This window comes from Zootoca vivipara, chromosome 16, assembly GCF_963506605.1.
Source record: "Zootoca vivipara chromosome 16, rZooViv1.1, whole genome shotgun sequence".
Classification (NCBI taxonomy): domain Eukaryota; kingdom Metazoa; phylum Chordata; class Lepidosauria; order Squamata; family Lacertidae; genus Zootoca; species Zootoca vivipara.
Window position 1 is genome coordinate 20,958,669 of NC_083291.1, and position 23,748 is coordinate 20,982,416.

Below are 23,748 nucleotides of genomic sequence, written 5' to 3' on the forward strand. Positions count from 1 at the left end.
GACCTTTAGAAGGCATCTCAAGGCAGCCCTGTTTAGGGAAGCTTTTAATGTTTGATGGATTTCTGTATTTTAGTATTTTGTTGGAAGCCGCCCAGAGTGGCTGGGGGAACCCGGCCAGATGGGCGGGGTATAAATAATAAATTATTATTATTATTATTATTATTATTATTATTATTATTATTATTATTCTGCCTTCCATTCTTCTGGCCAATGCATACAAAGGAACTGGGATGAATTGACACCCATTTTTTCAAATCGAGGTAAGCTTGTATCAATATTGTATCACTATTACTTAATGAATTTCATATCTTCAAACATATTAGACTACCTTGTATTTAGGAGTTTGTTTTTGGCTCTTTCTCATTGATTTATATTGGCTCCGCCACACTCATGCACACGCAACACACAGGTACACAGTGTGTACCCTTAAGTCCGAACATGTCCACACGCCATAATATCCTTTGGCTTTCCTTAGCCCCTCTGAAATTATGAGCAAAGGAAGCTAACACCAAATGTGTTGGCGAAACTTTCAACTTCACAAAAACAGGACCGAATGCCAAATCCATGGACTAGCGAAGTCCTTGCGGGTCTCTCATCTAAGTAAATAAAATCCGAGATGAATGATGTGAGCCAGTTGAAATCCTTTCCTAAGACACAGATTAAGTGTCCTCTTCTCAGTTTTCTCCTTTTCCAGCAGATTAGTATGATCAGCCTGTGGTGGCTCAGTTAAGAATTAGGCAGCGAACAAGCACACATTCTGCATGCTAGAGATTGGTGGGCAGGGCTAAGGAGGGAGCTTTGATTGAATTATGTAATGAAATCCAAGGAACAAAGAGTAGTACAGGCCATTCACTGCACCAAAGCAATTGGTTATCAAGGGCCAATTTTCCTATCAACTAGTATTCAAACCCTGGAAGCTTTGCATCCTTTGGCCCTTCCTGCCCTGCTCCCTTCAGCCAAAGGCAAGAGAACTTTTCTCTAATTTATATTATAATTAACATGCATAATATTAATTCAAAATGTTCAAAATATTAGTTCAAAATTAAGCAGGGCAAAGGCTAATAGAGTTCTGTCAAGAGAACAAGCTGGTCATCACAAACACTCTCTTCCAACAACACAAGAGACGACTCTACACGTGGATATCACCAAATGGGCAGCATCGAAATCAGATTGATTATATTCTCTGCAGCCAAAGATGGAGAAGCTCATGATACAGTCAGCAAAAACAAGACCTGGAGCTGACTGTAACTCAGATCATCAGCTTATTATAGCAAAATTCCAGCTTAAACTGAAGAAAGTAGGAAAAACCACTGGGCCAGTAAGATACAATCTAAATCAAATCCCTTATGAATACACAGTGGAAGTGAGGAACAGGTTTAAGGATTTAGATTTGGTGGACAGAGTGCCTGAAGAACTATGGATGGAGGCTCGTAACATTATACAGGAGGCAGCAACGGAAACCATCCCAAGGAAAAGGAAATGCAAGAAAGCAAAATGTCTGTCCAACGAGGCCTTACAAATAGCGGAGGAGAGGAGGCAAGCAAAATGTAAGGGAGATAGGGAAAGATACAGGAAACTGAATGCAGATTTCCAAAAAAATAGCAAGGAGAGACAAGAGGGCCTTCTTAAATGAGCAATGCAAAGAAATAGAGGAAAACAATAGAATGGGGAAAACCAGAGATCTGTTCAAGAAAATTGGAGATATGAAAGGAACATTTCGTACAAAGATTACCATAATCAAGGACAAAAGTGATAAGGACCTAACAGAAGCAGAAGAAATCAAGAAGAGGTGGCAGGAATACACAGAGGAATTATACCAGAAAGATATGGAGGTCTCGTACACCCCAGGTAGTGTGGTTGCTGACCTTGAACCAGACATCTTGGAGAGTGAAGTCAAATGGGCCTTAGAAAGCACTGCTAATAACAAGGCCAGTGGAAGTGATGATATTCCAGCCGAACTATTTAAAATTTTAAAAGATGATGCTGTTAAGGTGCTACACCCAATATGCCAGCAAGTTTGGAAAACTCAGCAATGGCCAGAGGATTGGAGAAGATCAGTCTACATCCCAATTCCAAAGAAGGGCAGTGTCAAAGAATGCTCCAACTACCGCACAATTGCGCTCATTTCACACGCTAGCAAGGTTATGCTTAAAATTCTACAAGGCAGGCTTAGGCAGTATGCGGACCGAGAACTCCCAGAAGTGCAAGCTGGATTTCGAAAGGGCAGAGGAACCAGAGACCAAATAGCAAACATGCGCTGGATTATGGAGAAAGCTAGAGAGTTCCAAAAAAACGTCTACTTCTGCTTCATTGACTATGCAAAAGCCTTTGACTGTGTCGATCACAGCAAACTATGGCAAGTTCTTAAAGAAATGGGAGTGCCTGATCACCTCATCTGTCTCCTGAGAAATCTCTATGTGGGACAAGAAGCTACAGTTAGAACTGGATATGGAACAACTGATTGGTTCAAAATTGGGAAAGGAGTACGACAAGGTTGTATATTGTCTCCCTGCTTATTTAACTTATATGCAGAATTCATCATGCGAAAGGCTGGACTAGATGAATCCCAAGCCGGAATTAAGATTGCTGGAAGAAATATCAACAACCTCAGATATGCAGATGACACAACCTTAATGGCAGAAAGTGAGGAGGAATTAAAGAACCTTTTAATGAGGGTGAAAGAGGAGAGTGCAAAATATGGTCTGAAGCTCAACATCAAAAAAACCAAGATCATGGCCACTGGTCCCATCACCTCCTGGCAAATAGAAGGGGAAGAAATGGAGGCAGTGAGAGATTTTACTTTCTTGGGCTCCTTGATCACTGCAGATGGTGACAGCAGTCACGAAATTAAAAGACGCCTGCTTCTTGGGAGAAAAGCAATGACAAACCTAGACAGCATCTTAAAAAGCAGAGACATCACCTTGCCTACAAAGGTACGTATAGTTAAAGCTATGGTTTTCCCAGTAGTGATGTATGGAAGTGAGAGCTGGACCATAAAGAAGGCTGACCGCCGAAGAATTGATGCTTTTGAATTATGGTGCTGGAGGAGACTCTTGAGAGTCCCGTGGACTGCAAGAAGATCAAACCTATCCATTCTGAAGGAAATCAGCCCTGAGTGCTCCCTGGAAGGACAGATCCTGAAGCTGAGGCTCCAATATTTTGGCCACCTCATGAGAAGAGAAGAATCCTTGGAAAAGACACTGATGTTGGGAAAGATTGAGGGCACTAGGAGAAGGGGACGACAGAGGACAAGATGGTTGGACAGTGTTCTCGAAGCTACGAACATGAGTTTGACCAAACTGCGGGAGGCAGTGCAAGACAGGAGTGCCTGGCGTGCTATGGTCCATGGGGTCACGAAGAGTCAGACACGACTAAACGACTAAACAACAAATGCATAATACACATATTAATATGTTATTGTCTTGAATAACTGTACTGACATATACTTCACAGAGTGAAGGTATGGCCATGAATAGAACAGTTTCTAGCTTTCCAATAGAAAACCTACAAAACAAAGAACACAGGTATATGGTCATGATCCAGGGATTGCTCAGTTACCTTTGCAGTCGCTAGAGCTTTACACAATCCAATACTTTCAGAAGGTGTTTTATAGGTTTTGCACAATGCCTGTGCAAGGAGAAACACGCCGCCGCCCCCTTGCAAAAAGTGGAAAGCAACAAATATCCATTGGGAAGGGTGCCACTTCATTATGTAAAATGATGCACTTATCCTACCTTCTGAATCTGATACGGAGAATAAAAATCACTGCCCCTCCTCTCTGGCACTGGTCCCAGCAAGTCCCAGCTTTTCATATAAACCGGGTCTCCACAGTGTAAGGTGCTAGCTAGCTTGAGGGAGATCTCAGAAAGAGAGAGAGAGAGAGAGAGAGAGAGAGAGAGAGAGAGAGAGAGAGAGAGAGAGAGAGAGAGCAAAGAAAGGGTGCCCTCTGCTCCCGAGAGGATGAGCCACCCATGTATGAAAAGTCTGCTGTTCCTTTTGTCCACCTTGTGCCTCTGCTCCAGCCATTCCCCAGTTCCTCCGCTGCGTTTCTCGACGTTCCTCGACCCCACACACCAGATCTACCTGCGGTGGGACCATGAAGACAATAACAGCTTGATTACTTTTGAGGTGGAAGCCAAGACAACGGGATGGGTGGCTTTTGGCTTCACTGATCACGGAGAGATGACCGGGGCAGACTTTGTGATTGGCGGAGTCCTTCCCGACGGCAGCGTCTATTTCTCAGTAAGATGAAAATGATATGAGCTGTCGCTTCCTCTTCGCGAGGAGCTTGTATCTGCAAATAACGGGGGCAGGGAGAGGGAGGCTGCTTTCATTGTGACACAGAAGTTACAAATGGATCTAGAGGTGATGATTTCATGGGACCAAGAGAACCTGGGCTTCCAGAGGTATTGTAGTCTCCGTTGGGTAGGCTTCCTAACATAACAGACCCATTGAACATCAGTTCAGCTTGCAGATGGGGCCACGCTTTGCTGCCCCGCTGAAGGTAAAGGGATGGTGTGGCACTAGAAAATGGAGTGTGCAAACTGTGCCGTCTGAGCATGCTATGATGAGGATGGGGGTGGGAATAATTAAGCCCTGCCCATCTGACTGGGTTGCCCCAGCCACTCTGGGCAGCTTCCAACAAAAATACAGGGGGGAAAACAGCAGCAGCAGCAACAGGAACAACAAACTTTATAAGCTTCCAAAACCAGGGCTGCCTTCAGATGTCTACGAAAAATCATATAGGTGTTTTAACTCTTTGACATCAACTGAAAGGACATTCCACAGGGTGGGTATGACTGCTGAGAAGGCCCCCTGCCTCATCCCCCGTAGTTTCACTTCTTGCAGTGAGGGAACTCCTAGAAGCCCCTCAGAGCTGGCCCTCAGTGTCTGAGCTGAACGATTGGGGTGGAGACGCTCCTTCAGGTACCGTATACAGGGCTGAGGCCGTTTAGGGCTTTAAAGGTTAGCACATGCGCTTGAAAACTAGCACTGAATGTCTGAGCTACCTCCATTCAACAGCCTTGTGTTTGGGTAATACATATGTCCTATCTGTAGTGGCTTGCTAGTATTGCAGTAAAATGGTATGCATACATAGATGTTCCAGAGCATTCCACTATGCAATGTCATCGAGCGTTGATCTCAAAATGGCTATTTTTTCACTATTGCTCCTGCCCTTTAGCATGCCCCTTACTCTGCCATACATGAAGCATCGTTAATTGCACAAAGCATCACTAATTACTGGCTTCAGACAGACTTCCCTGGATTCCTGTTTTTAGCTCTGTTTTTATTACTGCATCTTTTGTACACTGCTCAGAATATCTTAACACATTCCGTAGTTTAAAAATACTTTTAAAGAAGATACAGTATGCCTCTCATCTAGGGATGACAATAAATTGTGCCCCAGAAGAAAAATTGAGATGGATTTGGAATTAGCATGGACATGCAAGTTAGTGGTCAAAGGCTACCCCCCGAAAAATGTGTTGCTGATGAGGAATTTGAGTCCAGGTGTCCCCAATTGAAATCCACCAGACCACACTGGCTCTTTTGACTTCCTATGTTTCCAAAAGTTTGTACTCCCTGTTTCACTCAGGACTGGCATGGTGTAGATGAAGAAACTATCTTGGAGGATGAAAGCCAAGACTACGAGCTGCTGTCCTTGACCCAGGATGAGACAACCACCACCATGGCATTCAGGCGATATTTTCGTACCTGCGATGAGCATGACCTGGACATCACGGTAACCAAAGCAGCAACTACAGTTCACATCGAAGCCCAGTGGGCTTTAGAGCAGACCGTGTCCTAGCACTTTTAAAAGTCTCGTTTGCTAAAATGCAAGAGGCTGAAGTGTGTGCTTTGCTCTCCCAATAAAACCAGTGGCACTTAAAAAAAAACCCACACAACTAAAATATTCATGCAATGGTACTTAGAAGGATAAGTTTGTAACATGAGGTTCCTAGGTTGGGTGGGTCTCTGGAAAAAAATATGGAATGACCCCACATCTTTTTGCAGAGCTTCCACTGGTGGTGCTGCTTAGGCAAATCCCGCCAAAAATATAGCAAATGAGAGGATTTTACCTTCTTTCTCTTCTTCTTTTAACATCTTTATTGAATATTCAAAAAAGTACATGATTATATGTGCACTAAACATGGTGAGACGTAAATAAAAGAGTGAAAAAGAGAAACAGAACTCGTGTAGAAGGGAAACTAAAGAGGGGGGGAACCCCAAAGTGTATATTTTACAAATTTGCTATTGTACTTCACCGGATCTTAACCTATTACAGTATTTGTAAGAATGGATTCCAAATGCCATTGAATGGCAAGACTGCGTTTATATGCAAGTTGTTCATATGTTGCGAGTTTGTCTAAGTCTTCAATCCAATCGTGGAAGGGAGCCGCATTTTTATTTTTTCCAATTCACCAGGACAGTATCAGTCTTTTTGCCGTGGTCAGGGAGAGGAGAGTCGTATTGTCCTTTTGTAAGGTTCCACCTCTATTCTTTTAGTTGCCAGCTTACCTGCACCAAGGTGATAATGGAGGGAAGATTTTTCTTTTTAACTTTTCCCTGCCACAGGGTGACACACTACGACTGATTACTGGCTATGGTACGGATGACACAATTGACTTCTTCAAAGGGAGAATAGTCCACAAATCTCTCTTCTTGATGCTGCTGTCAACTGAAGATGAATTGCACTCACCCAGCGTCTACAAGGTGTATGACCTGAAGCTCAACGATGTGAGTAGTACCTTCCTAGCTGCCTTACAGCAAAGTGGGTGGATCTTGTTGGATGTTTCCATTCAGCATCAAAAAGTCTCAGTCTTTCCCATTAAGGCAGATTTCATTCATTTATTCAAACTAGTGACCGTGTTATTGGCACAGGCGTATATTTTTCACTGTTTGCTTTTCAGCGTACGTATTATTGCAGCTTGAAGTAAAAATACAAATTTGCAAATCACTTAAACAAATAATAACATTGTATTGCAAATAAATGTATTGGCATTGGTTTCTTCCACGCTATTAAACTCATTTTAACCGTTTCAGAAGAGTGGCTGATTGTACCCAACAAAGCTCCTTCGTTCGCTGTTCAAATCGCCCCCTGCAACATTTTTTTCTTTCTCGCGCTGTTCCATTTTGCTTAAATCAAGGGAAATTCAGCTGCTCAACTTTAAGAGAGTTAGGCACTCATCTCCCCCTAGAGACTTCTTAGCACTAAATGTCGTCCAACACCATTAAACATCTTTGCAAAACTTTTTTTAAAAAATCAAACTGATGAGTAAGTTTTTCCTGTAGCAGCAATTTCCCCAAAGCATTTCTGGCAAGGTAACAATGTGTGAGTTAGAAAACCTCCTGATTTTATAGTGGAACAGTTTCTGAGGATGTGCTGCTAAACCTTAACACTAAGCATACAGAAAACAGAACACCAGAACAAACAGATAGAGATAGAGATAGAGATAGAGATAGAGATAGAGATAGAGATAGAGATAGAGATAGAGATAGAGATAGAGATAGAGATAGAGATAGAGATAGAGATAGAGATAGAGATAGAGATAGAGATAGAGGGAGAGAGAGAGAGAGAGAGAGAGAGAGAGAGAGAGAGAGAGAGAGAGAGAGAGAGAGAGAGAGAGAGAGAGAGAACAATATTCATCCAGCAGATTTTCCTGGACATTTCCCAGACGTATGGCAGCCCTATCTCATCTGAATATTACAACCATTGAATACAACCCAATGTATTCAACCATTCTGGTGGATGGGGAGACTCACTGATCCAGAAGATGAGCATTGTTGCATCTTGCTAGTGCAATGGATTCAAGTATAGTCATTTGCTCAAAGGAAACCAAGTATTCCTATGATCAAACTCTTAATAGCAGGATACCATAGTAGGATGTCAGCAACATACAAGCACTCTTCAAACTTGACCTTCCTTTTTAATTTAAAAACTGGTGTACTTGTGGATATGTAAGAACTTGTCTCTCTGTGTTGGACAATATTGCTACCCTCCTGTTCAGTATGGTGGTCCTCGCTTTTCTCTAAAAAGCATGACACCAAGCTGTCCACAGCCTGCCATCCCTTCAGTCGCAACCTCCAATCTGCTGCCCAAGGCAAATTGAGTTATCTTACCTCATGTTGGGATGCGGGTGGCGCTGTGGGTTAAACCACAGAGCCTAGGGCTTGCCGATCAGAAGGTCAGTGGTTCGAATCCCCGTGATGGGGTGAGCTCCCGTTGCTCGGTCCCAGCTCCTGCCAACCTAGCAGTTTGAAAGCACATCAAAGTGCAAGTAGATAAATAGGTACCGCTACAGCGAGAAGGTAAACAGCGTTTCCATGCGCTGCTCTAGTTCGCCAGAAGCAGCTTAGTCATGCTGGCCACATGACCTGGAAGCTGTACGCTGGCTCCCTCAGCCAATAACGCCAGATGAGCGCCGCAACCCCAGAATCGGTCACGACTGGCCCTAATGGTCAGGGGTCCCTTTACCTTTACCTCATGTTAGGGCCAGCCTCTGCTTTTTTATTATCATAGAAAATTCCAGGAGCCGGCAACCCTACAGTGCTCAACGTTGCTTTGACTTTGTTTTGCAGTTCCCTATCCCAGAGGATGACACCACCTATGCCTGCACTTTCATACCGTTGCCAATAGTCAAGGAAAAGCATCACATCTACAAGGTAACTGTGGAAAGGAAGCATAGAAAGGGTTCAGCCAAAGACCTCACTGTAAGCCGTTTTATAGGAGGAGAAAATGATGGTCTTGGGTGATGGCAAACAATGTACTCCATCCAATGGAGGGGATGGCATTAAGCCAGAGTGCAGTGAGAAAGAGTGGAGGCCTCAAACAAACACTCCATCCAATAAAGGGGGAAGAATTTAAATTCGCTTGAAAATTCCCCCAGGGACCACTTAATAAACTTCTGCTGTTGTTTGATAACTCCAATGCACATACGTAATTAATATTTTATTAACATCTCTTCTTCTTCAGCACTGGCATCACAGACCCCCCACCCCCTGCCCACAAGTGCCCCTGTTTCCCAGGGACAGTCCTGGATTAAAAAGGTAAAAGGTGGCACTGTGGTCTAAACCACTGAGCCTCTTGCCGATCAGAAGGTCGGCGGTTCGAACCCCCGCAACGGAGTGAGCTCCTGTTGCTCTGCTCCCACCCCAGCAGTTTGAAAGCACACCAGTGCAAGTAGATAAACAGGTACCGCTACGGCAGGAAGGTAAACGGCGTTTCTGTGAGCTCTGATTTCTGTCATGGTGTTCTGTTGTGCCAGAAGCAGTTTAGTCCTGCTGGCCACATGACCCGGAAAAGCTGTCTGAGGACAAACGCCGGCTCCTTCGGCCTGAAAGCAAGATGAGCGCCGCAACCCCACAGTCACCTTTACCTTTACCTTATACCCTGCATTTACAGAAGCCACCCTGGTTAATGAATTAGTCACTGTTTTTCCTTCTTTCTTTCCTCTGTCTACAGTTTGAGGCCATGATCACGCCTCGGAACGAAACCATGGTGCACCACATCCTTGTTTATGCATGTGGCAATGCCAGCGTGCTGCCGACCGGGGTCAGCGACTGCTACGGAGCTGATCCTGATTTTGCCCTGTGCTCCCAGATAGTCGTGGGCTGGGCTGTAGGAGGAGGGGTGAGTATGTGGGAACTTCCCAGGCCAGGAGAACTGCTTTTTCACCTGTGGTCAAACTAGTGCAGTGAAGTTCAAAACTGATCTCTGAGAGAGTTTTAGTGCTGTGGTTTTTTAAATAGGGTTCCAAGGTTTCATTGTTTCTGGGTTCAATTCCCCGGGGCTAAATTCTCCTGAGCATGTGCCACTGAAGTGAAGGGAAAGCTCAGCAAAGGTGTCTGGCCCCAATCTAGATACTGGGCTGGGGTTTGTAGCTTTCTGAATAAAGGGCCTTCCTAAAAACTTTCAGCTCCCTTAACAAGCTACCATTCACTGGTGCCATATGAGTGTTTAAAATACTTGGTATAGATTAGAAGATGTGATCGCTATTGATCCCTGCCAGAGGTTTTACGGCCTTATGTGTCTACCCAACAGTAAGTCCCATTGAATTAAATGAGACTTACAGACCCTCCAAGTGTATCTATTTTCCAGGGACCGTCCTGGATTTATAGAAGCCTTCCCGGTTTCTGATTTGAGTCCAGAATGTCCAACTTTTCCTTAGGGACCTATCTTCATCAGAGAAATGTTGGAAGGTATGGAGTTATGTGACCCCAAGCCAAGGAGATAAGCAACCTTTAGAAGACATACGAAGACATTTCTGTATAGGGAAGGTTTTCCCCCCTAAGGTTTAATTGATGTTTAATGTTTTATTATGTATTTATATATATTGGAAGTCATCCAGAGTGGCTGGGGCAACCCAGTCAGATGGATGAGGTATTATTATTATTATTATTAGTAGTAGTAGTAGCAGCAGCAGTAGTAAATATGATGCCCCTATTTTCTTTGGAGAAATGTTGAAGGGTATGGACTTACTCACCGGTAAATGGGTTTAGGACTGCTGCCTCACTGAATTTGTAATATTACTGACTTCTGTGCAACATCCAGCTCAGAAGCCAAGAGAACAGGGGACGCAACAGTCAACTGATCATTTTTAATAGCTGTCTTTCTTCTCTCCCACCACCCAACTAGAGCTACATGTTCCCAGATGCAACTGGAATCTCCATAGGTACGCCAATGGATCCCCAGTGGATCCGGTTAGAAGTCCACTACAGCAATTTTAATGCAATTCCAGGTGAGTAAAACACACCTTGATTGGGTAAGAGAAGGTGATGCGTTAATGAGGGGCAGGGAACAGGGCCAGAGCATGGGGAAATAAATCCGGTATGCTTTACGGGGGGGGGGGGGGGGATAAGGGACTACAGCATAGGCTTCTGGCCTATTTCCAGGAGGGGGGGGGGAATTGAGGCTAAATTGTAGGTGATGCTTGAGGATGGATCATGTTTATGAAACTTATCTGAGGATCTCAGGGGTGGGAGAATGTGTACCGAAAGCTCCAGAAGTTGTAGTTTGACAGCTATGTGCCTCTCTCAAGAAATGCATGTCTCAGGGTTCCTTAATTCCTGCTGGTGTTTCCTTTGCAGAGGGAAAGAACAGCCAGTGGGAGGAGTACGGCAGTCCTAGACATATAGTGATGGACACAAGAGGGCCAGCTTCTGCATTTGGAGGCCTTTTTTTCTTTTTTTGGTCTCACTGGATTAGAAGTGTTTGTGGAGAAGCTGTTATTGAGCACCAGGAGACCCAGACAACGGGAGATGTTGGTGTTGGGGACTGTGGCCTGCGGAAGCACTGATACAGTCGTACCTTGGATCCCAAACGCCCTGGAACTCGGACGTTTTGGCTCCCGAATGCCTCAAACCCGGAAGTGATTGTTCCGGTTTGAGAACATTCTACGGGAACCTGAACGTCTGACAGGGCTTCCGTGGCTTCTGATTGGCTGTAGGAGCTTCCTGCAGCCAATCAGAAGCTGCAATTTGGTTTTTGAACGTTTTGGAAGTCGAATGGATTCCGTTCGACTTCCAAGATACGACTGTACTTAGAAAATGCTTCTGGAGTTATCCGAATGGCGCTTCTATAAATATTCATATTTCTTCACGTCCATTAGTAAATATTCATCACTATGAGGAACTTAGCAGGATAGTGGTGAGGTAGGACCCATGTGTAACATTGGTAAGAACTGAGGGTCCATTTATGCCAGCAATGTTTACCAGCCAGATGCCTCTGGAAGTTTGCAAGGAGGACATTAAGTTGACGTCCTGTTTGTCTGTTTGTTGTCCTTGTTGAATGTACAAGTAGATGTATATTATCCTGATTATTGGAAGTCCCCAAAAATTTCACTCATGTGGTAAAGTGGCCTCTCGCCATGGGCTTATCCGCTCTTCTGTTTGCCCCACCGCTTTCCCCTGGGAAAACCAGTGATTTAGCGCTAAATCAGAGCAAACAGCAATTGAGTTCTCCACAGAGCAGGATTTCTGGGGGAAAGCAGCAGGGCAAAGGCAAAACCGCTCAGACCCCATGCCTAGAAAGCAGAAAACAGTTTGGACTCATGCTTTCCTAGGCATGGAACAAGGTGAAGTGTTAACAAACCCTATTTTCAGTTGCACGGAAATTTGTACAGAACCAGTTGCTTAGCTGAGGGTTTTCTTTCCTAAGGCTTGATTGACAACTCGGGGATACGACTCTATTATACTACGGAGCTGCGTCCTTATGACATGGGGGTTTTACAGACAGGATTCTTCACATTTCCAATCCATTTCCTCCCCCCTGGAGCCGAGTCCTTCATGTCCTACGGTGTCTGCAATACCAGCCAGTTTGATGACGTAAGTTCCGGAGTATTCCACAGCCCTTCCCCCGCCCCACTTCAGTAAGGAATGCTAGCACTGAGTGTTGATACTTCATATTCAGGCTACTGTTTCAAAGACATGCTCTTATTGCATTCTATATAAAAGCTCTACAAAGAGCAGACTACTGACCTAGCGGTAGGAATGGAGGCTCAGCCTCCAGCTGTAAAAATGTCTTGCACTGGCAACTGCAGGCAAGAAGTGCTTGTTCCTCACTGTGGAGAGAAATTGAAGCTAGGCCAAATTATTGAGCTTTTCGTGTGGGGCTGCCAATGTTGTTCTCCAGGCCTTGCTCCTGCATCTTTTACACAGCCTACCTAACTTATGAGAATTAAAGGGTGGCACTTTCCTTGGAACGGAGATAAATGGAAATTTTATCTGCTAAATTCCTGCATGGCTGACTGTTAAAAGCAGGGCCTGCTTTTATTTTGAGAGAGAGAGAGAAAAAGAGAGAGAGAGAGAGAGAGAGAGATGAAATATCAATGTTTATGTGGCAAGGTGAAACCTTGGTGGCCTCTTGTATCCCCTGACAAACTCTTGAGTCAGTTTGGACGTGGCAAATAGCAGGCCGTGCTATTCCTTTTAGTTGTTGGCCCAAGAGCAGCTGATCACAGCTGGCTTCCATTAGGCACAGCGAAGTGACCACCTCAGAGTGGGGGTGTTGAGGGTGGGGGACAGTGGCAACCATGCAGCTCTTCCCCCTGAACCCCCTGGCTGTACCCATGAGTTTCTTGGCATGTGTCACATGGCCTGACCTCCATTCATAGCTGCCAAGTACCCTGTTTTTCCCAGGAAACCTCCGTATTTTCTTACCGTTTCCTGCAGGTGTCCCGAATGGCAAAATACCTCATATTCCCCCGGATTACGGAGCTCCTGCCGGCCATGTTCTTCTGGTGCCATGCCAGCACCAGACGACGCTTCTACGCACTTCCAGACATGCGTAGAAGCGACTTCTGGCACCGCTCTGCCCATTTCCAAAATGTCCACAGCGCCAGAAGTCGCTTCTACACACTTCCGGACATGCGTAGAAGCGACATCTGGCGCTGCAGACATTTTGGAAATGGGCAGAGCGGTGCCAGAAGTCGCTTCTACACACTTCCGGACATGCGTAGAAGCGACTTCCAATGCCGCTGTGCCCATTTCCAAAATGTCCGCAGCGCCAGAAGTCACTTCTACGCATGTCCGGAAGTGCGTAGAAGTGACTTCCGGTGCCGCGGTGCTGCTGATCCCAGATTTTTCAATCCAGAACTTGGCACCTATGCCTCCACTCCCTTAGCTACCCTTCGGTTCTCTGGTGCAGTACAGAACCTTATCCATTGTCAGTATTGAAATACGATTCAACTGCCAGTCCAGTCAGTATCTGGCAGGGTGACGGGGATGGATGCCATTTTGTTCTTCACCTCAGGCAACCAGATGTCTTGGGTTGACCCTGTAGCTCAGAGGTTTTCAACCTTTTTGAGTCCACGGCTCCCTTAACCAACCAGTTTCTTTCTGCAGCACCCCTGTGGGGCTCAGGAGCCCAGTTATGCCACCCCTTGCCTGCAGAGCTGGCAGCCTCTCACTCTCTCCCTTGTGGCGTGTTCCCTCAGCCTCCTCTCCCCTCTCCTCCCCTCTCCTTGGGTTTCCTCCAGGAAACCGCTGCTGCCGCCCCTCATCTGTGAACTGCCCCACCTCAAAGAGAGATGCCTCCCAGAGGCACCATTCGCCTGCGGAGCTTATAGTCAAGTCAACAAACAGCTGTGCAAGCTTTTGGGAGGCAGAGACAGCAGAGGGCATCAGAGGAGGGAGGGAAGGGAAGTAGGCATTCATGGCATCCCATGGTGCCACGGCACACTGGTTGAAAACCACTGCTGTAGCTAATAAGCAGCAAATTGCCACCGTGGCTGTTCTGGTGCTGAAATTGGGCTGCCAGAACATTCCATAGATGCCTGATGATTTCCTGAGATGTTTGCCAGGGCAGGTGTTCAAAGCATAGTGGCCAGATCAGCGGTGGAGGAAGCCATTCCGGTGGCTGGGGCGGCACACATTGCAGGGCCTCCAGAGTCTGCCTGCCTCCTCCCACTCAGCCGCCCTACAGCTGGGGGGGAGGCAGCGGGGGGACCGTTCGTTTGAGCAGCAGGGAGCCTGTGCACACCCAAGCCACCCCGTCTCCCCAGGAGAGATGCGCGGCTCGGGTGTGCTGCAGGCCCTGCGGTGTGTGCCGCCCGGCATTTTGTCACCCTTCTCAGTGGTGATACCCGGGGTGACCTACACACACCGCACCCCTCTTCTTCCACCCCTGGGCCAGATGCCATTCATGCCTTTTCCTCCCATTTTTGGATTGTAGATGAATGGAGTTCCAGTGCCTGATATGCATGTCTTTGGTTACTTGCTGCATACCCACTTGGCTGGGTTGGGAGTGAGAGGAGTCCAGTACCGGTAAGAAAAGCCAGTGACTAAGGGGGCCACACTAGTTTTTTGGTTTTACTTTTATTAATTAGTTTTTATTTAAAACATTTCTTTGTGATACTGTTATGTACTGAGCTGAATCCTAGAACAATAGGATTCAGAATCAGTAGTCTGATTGATCCGCAGGAGCTACCCAATCCAACTCCAGGTGGAAGTGAATCCGCAACCTGATTGGCCTGCAGGAGCAGCCAATCAGGCGGCTGGCAGAAGTGAATCTGCAACCTGATTGGCCTGTAGGAGCAGCCAATCAGGCTGCAGGCAGAAGTCAATCCACAACCTGATTGGCCCACAAGTGTAGCCCTGAAGTAGCCAATCACGCAAGGCCCATTGTGTAAATAATGTATATAAGCAGATGGGTTTGGGAAAAGAGCCATTTCTTCTCCTCTTCTCCTTGATGACTATGAGCTGAATAAAGAGCATGAAATTCACTCTCAACTCTGAGTATATTTCAGATACAAAACAAACAAATAAGCAAGGAAAGGCACATATAGCGTCTCCACTTCCCGTTCATAATATAATAATAATATAATAATAATTAATTATTTGTACCCCGCCCATCCGGGTGGGTTTCCCCAGCCACTTTGGGTGGCTTCCAACAAAGATTAAAATACATTAAAATGTCACACATTAAAAACTTCCTTAAACAGTGCTGCCTTCAGATGTTTTCTAAATGTCAGGTAGTTGTTTATCTCTTTGACATCTGATGGGAGGGCATTGCCCAGGGTGGGCACCACTACCGAGAAGGCCCTCTGCCTGGTTCCCTGTAGCTTTGCTTCTCGCAGAAGGCCCTTGGCGCTGGACCTCAGTGTCATAGCCTTTTTCACAGTTCGTTTACATTCGGTGTGAGACACTATTGCCCTAGACATTGCAGGGGAAAGAGAGGGGGAATAGAGAGGGAAGGGGAGAATTTGGGAGATAACAATATTTTTTTTAAAAAAAATTCTATTATTTATTTGATTTTTCTACTTTAAATTTTACAGAGATATAGCAATCATAAATCATAAAAATGTGATTCCAAGGAATCTCCTGGACTGCCATCCTCCCCTATGTGGGTCCTATTATTAATCAGTCCCTCCTACATCTTTTATGATAATCCAAACCCTTTACTTCTTCCATTATCTCCAGAATCAATCTTAAACTACAAGTGCTATTCCAATCCTACTAACGATTTTAACTGTTTACAGTGGTCTTTAAAATAAGTTAACCCTAACCCACTCCTTATTAAAGTTTTGGTCTTCCTAATTTCTGACAATTCTTGTCATTTTAGCCATTACAGCATAGTCCATTAACTTCATCTTTCATTCTTCTCTGGTCGGGACTTTATTTTCTTTCCATCTCTGGGTCAATAACATCTGTGCAGCCGAGGTCGCATACATAAATACTGTATATTCCTGCGTATAAGACTACTTTTTAACCCAGGAAAATCTTCTCAAAAGTCGGGGGTCGTCTTATACGCCGGGTCGTATTTCTTATATGGCGAGTATATCCCAAACTCTATATTTTAACTGGAAAAGTTGGGGGTCGTCTTATACACCCAGTCGTCTTATACACCGGAATATACGGGTAGTCCTTTCTGCTCTTTGGAGATTTCGGCCCCTAGAATTCCTAAAAGGAAGGCTTCAGGCTTTTAACAAAGGTGATTTAAAACATTTTTTCAACCCATTATATATCATTTCCCAAAATCCTTTTACCACCTTACAATCCCACCACATATGATAAAAGGTGCCTTCTTTTTCCTTACATTTCCAGCATTCATTTGAGCATCTTTTATACATTTTTGCTAATTTGCTAGGAGCTAAATACCATCAGTACATCATTTTCATATAATTTTCTTTCACCATATAGTGATCTTCTCATTCTGTTGCATAGTGGTGGATGGTTTTTGTGTCAGCGTCCCACGGGTAGCTCCTTTATTTATATAGTTATTTGTTTTTGTTAGCATTGTGTGAGATTGGAGGGTCCGGTGCTTATTGACAAGCTGTGAAGCTGCCCCAAGGACAGAGAGGTTACCTGGTTTTAAAAGCTCCACTGCAACTATTTGGTCTGCTTAGGTCAGTTGCAGTACTGGAGCTTAGCTGAGGGGAAAAGCGTCTGAGGTGATTAGCTGGGGAGAGATCAGAACAGTTCAGCACCCTGACTGAGGTGTAACATGGACCACTCCCAGTTTTCAAAAGAAAACATCCCCATTATTCTGCAACAAGTGAAGGCCTGTGTACTCATGGTGTGTGTAGGTAAAGGTAAAAGACCCCTGGACAGTTAAGTCCAGTCAAAGGCGACTATGGGGTGCGGCACTCATCTCGCTTTCAGGCCGAGGGAGCCGGCGTTTGTCCACATACAGCTTTCTGGGTCATGTGGCCAGCATGACTAAACCGCTTCTGACACAACGGAACACTGTGACGGAAGCCAGGGTGCACGGAAACGCCATTTACCTTCCCGCCACAGTGGTACCTATCTATCTTCTTGCACTGGCATGCTTTCAAACTGCTAGGTTGGCAGGAGCTGGGACAGAGCAACGGGAGCTCACCCCATTGTGGGGATTCGAACCGCTGACCTTCTGATTGGCAAGCCCAAGAGGTTCAGTGTGTAACAAGTGGGGGACAGGAACACAGCCAGAAAACTCAATTCACTGTTCATACTGAAGACTGAAACGCAACCAACAGATGTCATTTCACTTAGTAATATTAGGTCTTAGAAAATGTTTGTCAGGAAGGCATTAGATCAGATCCTGGTTGCATCCCAGTTACAGTTTTCTCTCAGCGGCATCTCAAGTTCGTCTGTCTCTCCTGTTTCTTTGCCTCCACACCCCCCCCCCCCACTCCCAGGAATGGAGAGCAGCTGACAGTCATTTGTGAAGACAATAAGTACGATTTCAATCTCCAGGAGACCAGAGGCTTGAAGAAGGAGGTCATTTTCAAATCAGTACGTCATCCCAGTTTTTCCCTTTGGACCACGGTTTGGTGATAAGAAGCCATTTTCGGCAGCGACCCTCTGCTGCTATAGGTTTGACCTCGCGTCCTCTTGTGTTTTACAGGGGGATGAGTTCCTGGTGGAATGTCACTATCAAACCAAAGACCGGACAGGGCTGACCTTCGTAAGTCCTTGACTGAAAACAACCTAAGCATTAGGGGAAGGTAGTTTCAGGAGAGGGCAGCTTTTGCTAAAGCCAATCTTGCTGTCCCCAGAATATCCAAATATTTTAGTAACAGCTTGCAGGGCCACCAAAGTTTTTCGGGTGCGGTGGAAGGAGGGGAAAGCACAGGTCAGGATCAGTGGGAGTTGGGGGGTGAGATATGGGGCAGAGTGCACAGAACAAGGGGTGAGATGTGGATTTGTGAACATGATATGGGGGGTGGGGAGTCCCACAAGTCTCTTACTGATTCCCACCTGCCAGGGAGTTGACCCAGAGCTCCCTGCCATGCAGGAGCCTCTGACGTTTTGTTCCTACTCTGCAAAGGGACAGGACTGCTACTCTGACCCAACTCTGGATGTGCTAATACCTGGAGCCAGCGAGAGCTGCTGTTGTGCTGCTGCCAAAAAAAAAAACCCTCTCTCTTTACAATTTTTTAATTGGTTTTTGCAGTTTACATTTGCATTCAAATCATAATCATATACATAAAGAATTCCCTGAATCCCTCTGCCCCTCCACGGGTTCCACTGACATTCCTTTTTCAACTGCATCTTATAAGATTCTCCCTTTTCTTAAAATTCCCTGTTTTCCCATAGTTCTTGTTACATTACAAGTGTTGTTACAGTCCTGCCAGAGTTTTTAGTTGTTTACAATGTTCTCCAAGTTAACTTATAAATTTCCCCCATTCCTTAGTAAAATTTCCATCTTCTTGGTTTTTGATCTTCCTGGTCATTTTTGCCATTTCGGCATAAATCCATCATCTTTATCAGCCATTCTTCTCTGGCCGGGACTTTTCTTCTTTCTATCTCTGGGCCAAAAGTATCCACGGTGCTGTTGTCACATGCGTAAATAGTCTTTTCTGCTCCTTTGTTATACCTGCACCTAAAATTCTGGTTTGTTTTTTTCAAAACTCTTGCATCTTAAATGAATTTCGCCTTTGTTTTCCCTCAGGGCGGACCAAGTACTCTGAACGAAATGTGCCTGGCTTTCCTCTTTTACTATCCTCGAAACAACATCTCCAGCTGCATGGGGTACCCAAACATTCAACAGGTGGCCCAGGAGCTGGGCCAAGAGGCAGCAGAGTGAGTGTTTCTGACACTAGCTGGCCCGGCCACGTGTTGCTGTGGCTTATCCCTGTGATTCCCCCCCACCCTGTGCCGATCCATGACATTTCCCGCCCCTCCTCCCCCCAAGGCGCCTGAATGCCATCATGTCGTAGGATGGAGGCAGGCAGACCGTTCTAAGGCAGCGGTTGCCAATCCAGTTTTTTGTGGGGGCTAAACAGGCCTCCTTAAGTGGATTTTTATGCCCCCCCCCAAATCCAATCCAATCCAATTTGGCAGCAGTGTCCAAAAAGGTTTTTTTTAAAAAATAGGGCACAGCCCTCACCACCCTGATGGGGATTTTTATTTGTTTTATTTATTGAATTTATATACCGCCCTATATCCGGAGGTTCTCAGGGCGGTTCACAGAAAAGATCACGGTATATAAAATAAAAATAAGAACAATAACCCAATAACACCCCCCACCAAAAAAGAGCCACGTTTTGAAAGCGTATAGGATGTAAATCAGGTCAATCAAAGGCCTGGTTAAAAAGGAACATTTTTGCCTGGTGCCTAACGGTGTATAATGAAGGTGCCAGGCGAACTTCCCTGGGGAGAGCATTCCACAGGTGGGGAGCCACCGCAGAGAAGGCCTGTTCTTGTGTTGCCACCCTCCGGACCTCTCAAGGAGGGGCACATGGAGGAGAGCCTCAGAAGATCTCAGGGTTTGGGTAGGTTCATACGGAAAGAGGCGGTCCGTGAGGTATTGTGGTCCTCAGCCGTTTAAGGCTTTATAGGTCAAAACCAGCACTTTGAATTGGGCCCGCTCTCATTCATCAGATCTGTCATGTGATGGTGTGGGGTACGGGTGGTAATCTTCCTAATCAGCTGATCCACAGAGATCAGGGTGGCTGTGTGACCCTGGGTGTGACTGCCTTGGTAGGCAGCTGCGTAGATTATTCACACTCAATACAAGCATGCGTCCCCGGAGGGTTGCCTGGGGTAATTTGGGTCATTGTCAGGCCAATAAAAAGGTTAGTCACTCAACCCTGTTCTGAAGTGTGATGGAAGAAGTTTGAGCCACACATTGGTTGCCTTCCCAGGTAGAGAATGTGTGTTTAAAGCTCAAACCACATTCATCCTCCTTTGGAAGACCCATACGTCTTCATCTTTCCATGGTCAGCCTCTCTTTCCATGCTGCCAACTTCCTATGGCACAGCCCCTGTGAAGCATTAATCTTCTTTTCCTGTGTTCCTCCTCAATTTCTCCCCTCCAGTGCAATGGAAGGAATGATGGCTATAAACATGGTGGAATGGGACCAAGAGACCATCAAGAAAGCAGAGAAGATTTGCAAGGAAGTCGATCAGATTGTGGTCCTCAAAACAATTGATGTAAGCAAAGTTTTGGGGGGCATTTTTTGTATTTGGTGTTAACATCAGCTGGAAAAAATCAGAAAGGGGACCCAAAGTCTCTCTGGTTTCCTTGCAGTTCCCTCCTTTGGCCAGGGCTTGATGGTGGCAGCATAGGCTGACTCCCTGTCTTACACCCTTCTGCTCCTAGGATCAGGTCCTGCTATTGGTTCATTCAAGTCCTAAGTCTGACACCGACCCATAAGGAACAAATGACACATTGTGTTGGTGAAGGAGCTGTGTCTTTAAGTGTGGGGTGAGGTGGGATTAAACGAATGGCTAATGCAAGAGGGCTTGATCCAGATCAGGACCCTACACTGGGGGAAATAGAGGTGATTTAACCAGTGGTCCCCTCACAACTGCAATTTCCACAGGGGGGGAAGCTCCTGTTGAAGCAAATGGGAAGTTTTTCCAAGGCAAACTCCAGGCACAGGCCCCGTGTAATATTTGGACCACAGTAAAGGCTTAAAGCTCCCGTACCCTCACACAAGAGTGCAAATCAAAATCTTTGGGGGGGGGATCCAAGAACCTCAGTGTTGTTCAGTTGTTGCTACAACTGCACAACCTTGCCTGAAAGTACAGTCATACCTCAGTTTAAGTACTCTTTGGTTTGAGTACTTTCAGTTTAAGTACTCCGCAGACCCATTTGGAACAGATTAATCCACTTTCCATCACTTTCAATGGGAAAGTTTGCTTCAGGTTAAGTACGCTTCAGATTAAGTACTCCGCGGACCATCTGGAACGGATTAATCCACTTTCCATTACTTTCAATGGGAAAGTTCACTTCAGGTTAAGTACAGACTTCCGGAACCAATTGTGTACTTAAACCGAGGTACCACTGTAGATTTGTGGTGGGTGGAAGAACAGAACTGTGAAATGGTCCCTGGAGCTTGTTCCTTTAGCAGCTTGTTCTTCAACCTACCATAGAATCATAGAATTACAGAGCTGGAAGGGACCCCAAGGGTCCTCTAGTCCAATCCCCTGCAATGCAGGAAATTCAGCTAAAGCATCCATGTCCAACCTCTGCTTAAAAACCTCCAAGCAAGGAGAGTCCACCACCTCCCAAGGGAGACCGTTCCTCATAACTTTCCATTTCAAACTATGTCTTATCTCTACAAGGGAGAAGTAGTACCAACCTCACAAGTACACCAAAAAAATAGCTGTAGATCCTTAAAGTTTTTTCTTTCTTGACCTCCAGGAGGTGGTGAGAAATGAGACTGGCTTTGTCCGAGATATTGTCGAGCTGGAACCAGAGCCCTGCAAGGACATTTCCAGATCCCCGCCTGGGCCTCCATTAGAAAGGAAAGCCAGATCGCCCACTGTGGCCTCCAAGGCTCTCAGCCCAACGAGCAACTTTCCTTTTGCTGGCCTGCTCTTCATACCTCTGGCTTTCACTTGGCTTCTTGCCCCTTCTCAGAGCAGACTCTGAATGTCAGTTGCCAATGAGTAGTTACAGCATAGCTGCCAAGTCTCCCGTTTTTCACGGGAAACCCCCGTATTTTAAACCGTTTCCCGCTGGCAGCACGGATTGGAAAAAATCCCGTAAATCCCCTGGATTTCTTACCTGCCAGGGAGGCTTCATTTTGGGTGCTGGCGCCACCCGATTTCCAGTGCCCGGTGCCGCACTACCCATGTCTGGGCACCAGAAATCGAGCGGCGCCGGCACCGGATGTTGCTTCTACGCATGTCCAGACATGTGTAGAAGCAACTTCCGGTGCCGCGTCGCTACTGATCCTGCATTTTTCAGTGGGAGACTTGGCAGCTATGAGTTACAGGCCGTCGTTCACGTGCTAAAGCTTCTCGGGCTGCTCTTACTCTATTTCTTTTCTTAAATCTCAGTGGCGTGCTGCACGGGCACCTATCCCCGGACAAACCTTTGGTACTGTGTGAATGAAGTGCAAAGCTGGAACAAGTCCAGGGCTGGAGAGAAATCCAAACAGGTCGCCTTGAATTTCAAGATGACCAATTGGGGGTGCCGGTGGTGGTTGTTTTTAAATCACTTTGAATGCACACTACCCTGCTAACAGGAACATTGCATGCTTCCCCCTCTGTAGAGAAAGACCCTCCATGTGTCCCTATTTTCCCGGGACAGTCCCGGATTTACAGAAGCCGTCCCATTTCTGATTTGATCCGCTTTTCCTTAGGATGTCCTTATTTGCATTGGAGAAACGTTGAAGGGTATGTTGAGATACAGCAGCTCCAATTCCCCAGAGAAATCATGGGGCAAGGAAGGGAGAAGGAGGGTCCTGAATTTCCTGTAAACCCCCCCCCCCCGAATTTTAGAGCATCTCCTCCCCCTGTGCTCAGGCAAAGGAGAACACACCAATGGTATGGCTGGAGAGGTTTGCCTCTGTATTCCCATAGCCTTTGCCAAAAAAGGGACTTCTTTTTAATAAACCTTCATCATCATCATCATCATCATCATGGGTTATTCCAACCCTCAGCAAAGCAAAAAACAAAACCCTTACCTTTGAGAAGGGAATGATGGTACAGTAACTACCAGGGCTTTTTTCCAGCCAGAGCTCACCAGATTTTTGGCACCTCTCAGATGGGCGCCATTGCCATTCTAAGAGAACAAGGGAGGTGTTCATGGTGAGTTCCGGCACCTTCTTTTCTAAAAAAATAGCTCTGGTAGATATAAGAGAGGCTTTCCTGGCTTCTCAGTCACTGGAAATGATTATCATTGGCTGCAAGGAAGCATGGGATTTGAAGATTTCTCTACCTGTTGAATTGGGTCAGAAGGAGGCAAGGGAAAAAACCCTAAATATCTCATGCTGGCAGGCAGGGAATGATAGGTGCAGCACTGGAATTTCTTTCTTCTGGATCAGATCAGGAAACAAAATATCTCACGCTCCATATCTCACACTCCCTGGTGGCAGACCCCCAATTATAGAGCCACTGCAGATGCAACAGACCCAAAGCTTGAGCACCTTCAGAAACACTGTAGGCAGTCCAGGCTGGTCCTTGGGATCTAGCAGTAATTTACGAGAGGCTGAAGAAGCGTCATTGAGACAGGGGCAAACGAAGGTGTTGTGACACCCGAGTCGGGGCATTGCTACGTAGGGCGCATGTGCGGCGTTGCTACGTCCAATGCATGCACCGTACGCAGCGACGTCCCACATGTGCTGTACATAGCGGTTTGCTGCTGGCACTGGGATCATCTGCTTGTGGCTGCAGCCGCAAACGGAGGATCCTCCACATGCAGCTGCGGTGGCGCGAAGGCTGCTCGTGCCGCCCTGAGCCCCCGCGGGGTGCCTTCTTGTCACCCCCGCAGACATGGCACCTGGGGCACACCCCGTTGCGACGCCACTGCATTGAGATATGTACATGAAATCCTGATTTGTGCAAGTTATGCATCTAAATCAGGGTTTCCCACACT

At 46.1% G+C, this 23,748-nt stretch overlaps 1 protein-coding gene across 1 annotated transcript; it reads left to right on the forward strand.

Moving 5' to 3' along the window:
- The first annotated feature begins 3,960 nt into the window (after window positions 1–3,960).
- LOC118075269 (putative DBH-like monooxygenase protein 2) lies at window positions 3,961–21,798 on the forward strand. Its single transcript, XM_060269094.1, has 13 exons — window positions 3,961–4,242; window positions 5,594–5,740; window positions 6,574–6,735; window positions 8,578–8,661; window positions 9,461–9,628; window positions 10,634–10,736; window positions 12,155–12,321; window positions 14,669–14,760; window positions 17,613–17,709; window positions 17,822–17,881; window positions 18,869–18,999; window positions 20,237–20,351; window positions 21,568–21,798. The coding sequence occupies exons 1-13, from the start codon at window positions 3,961–3,963 to the stop codon at window positions 21,796–21,798; spliced, it is 1,839 nt and encodes a 612-aa protein (XP_060125077.1).
- Window positions 21,799–23,748: the final 1,950 nt, after the last annotated feature.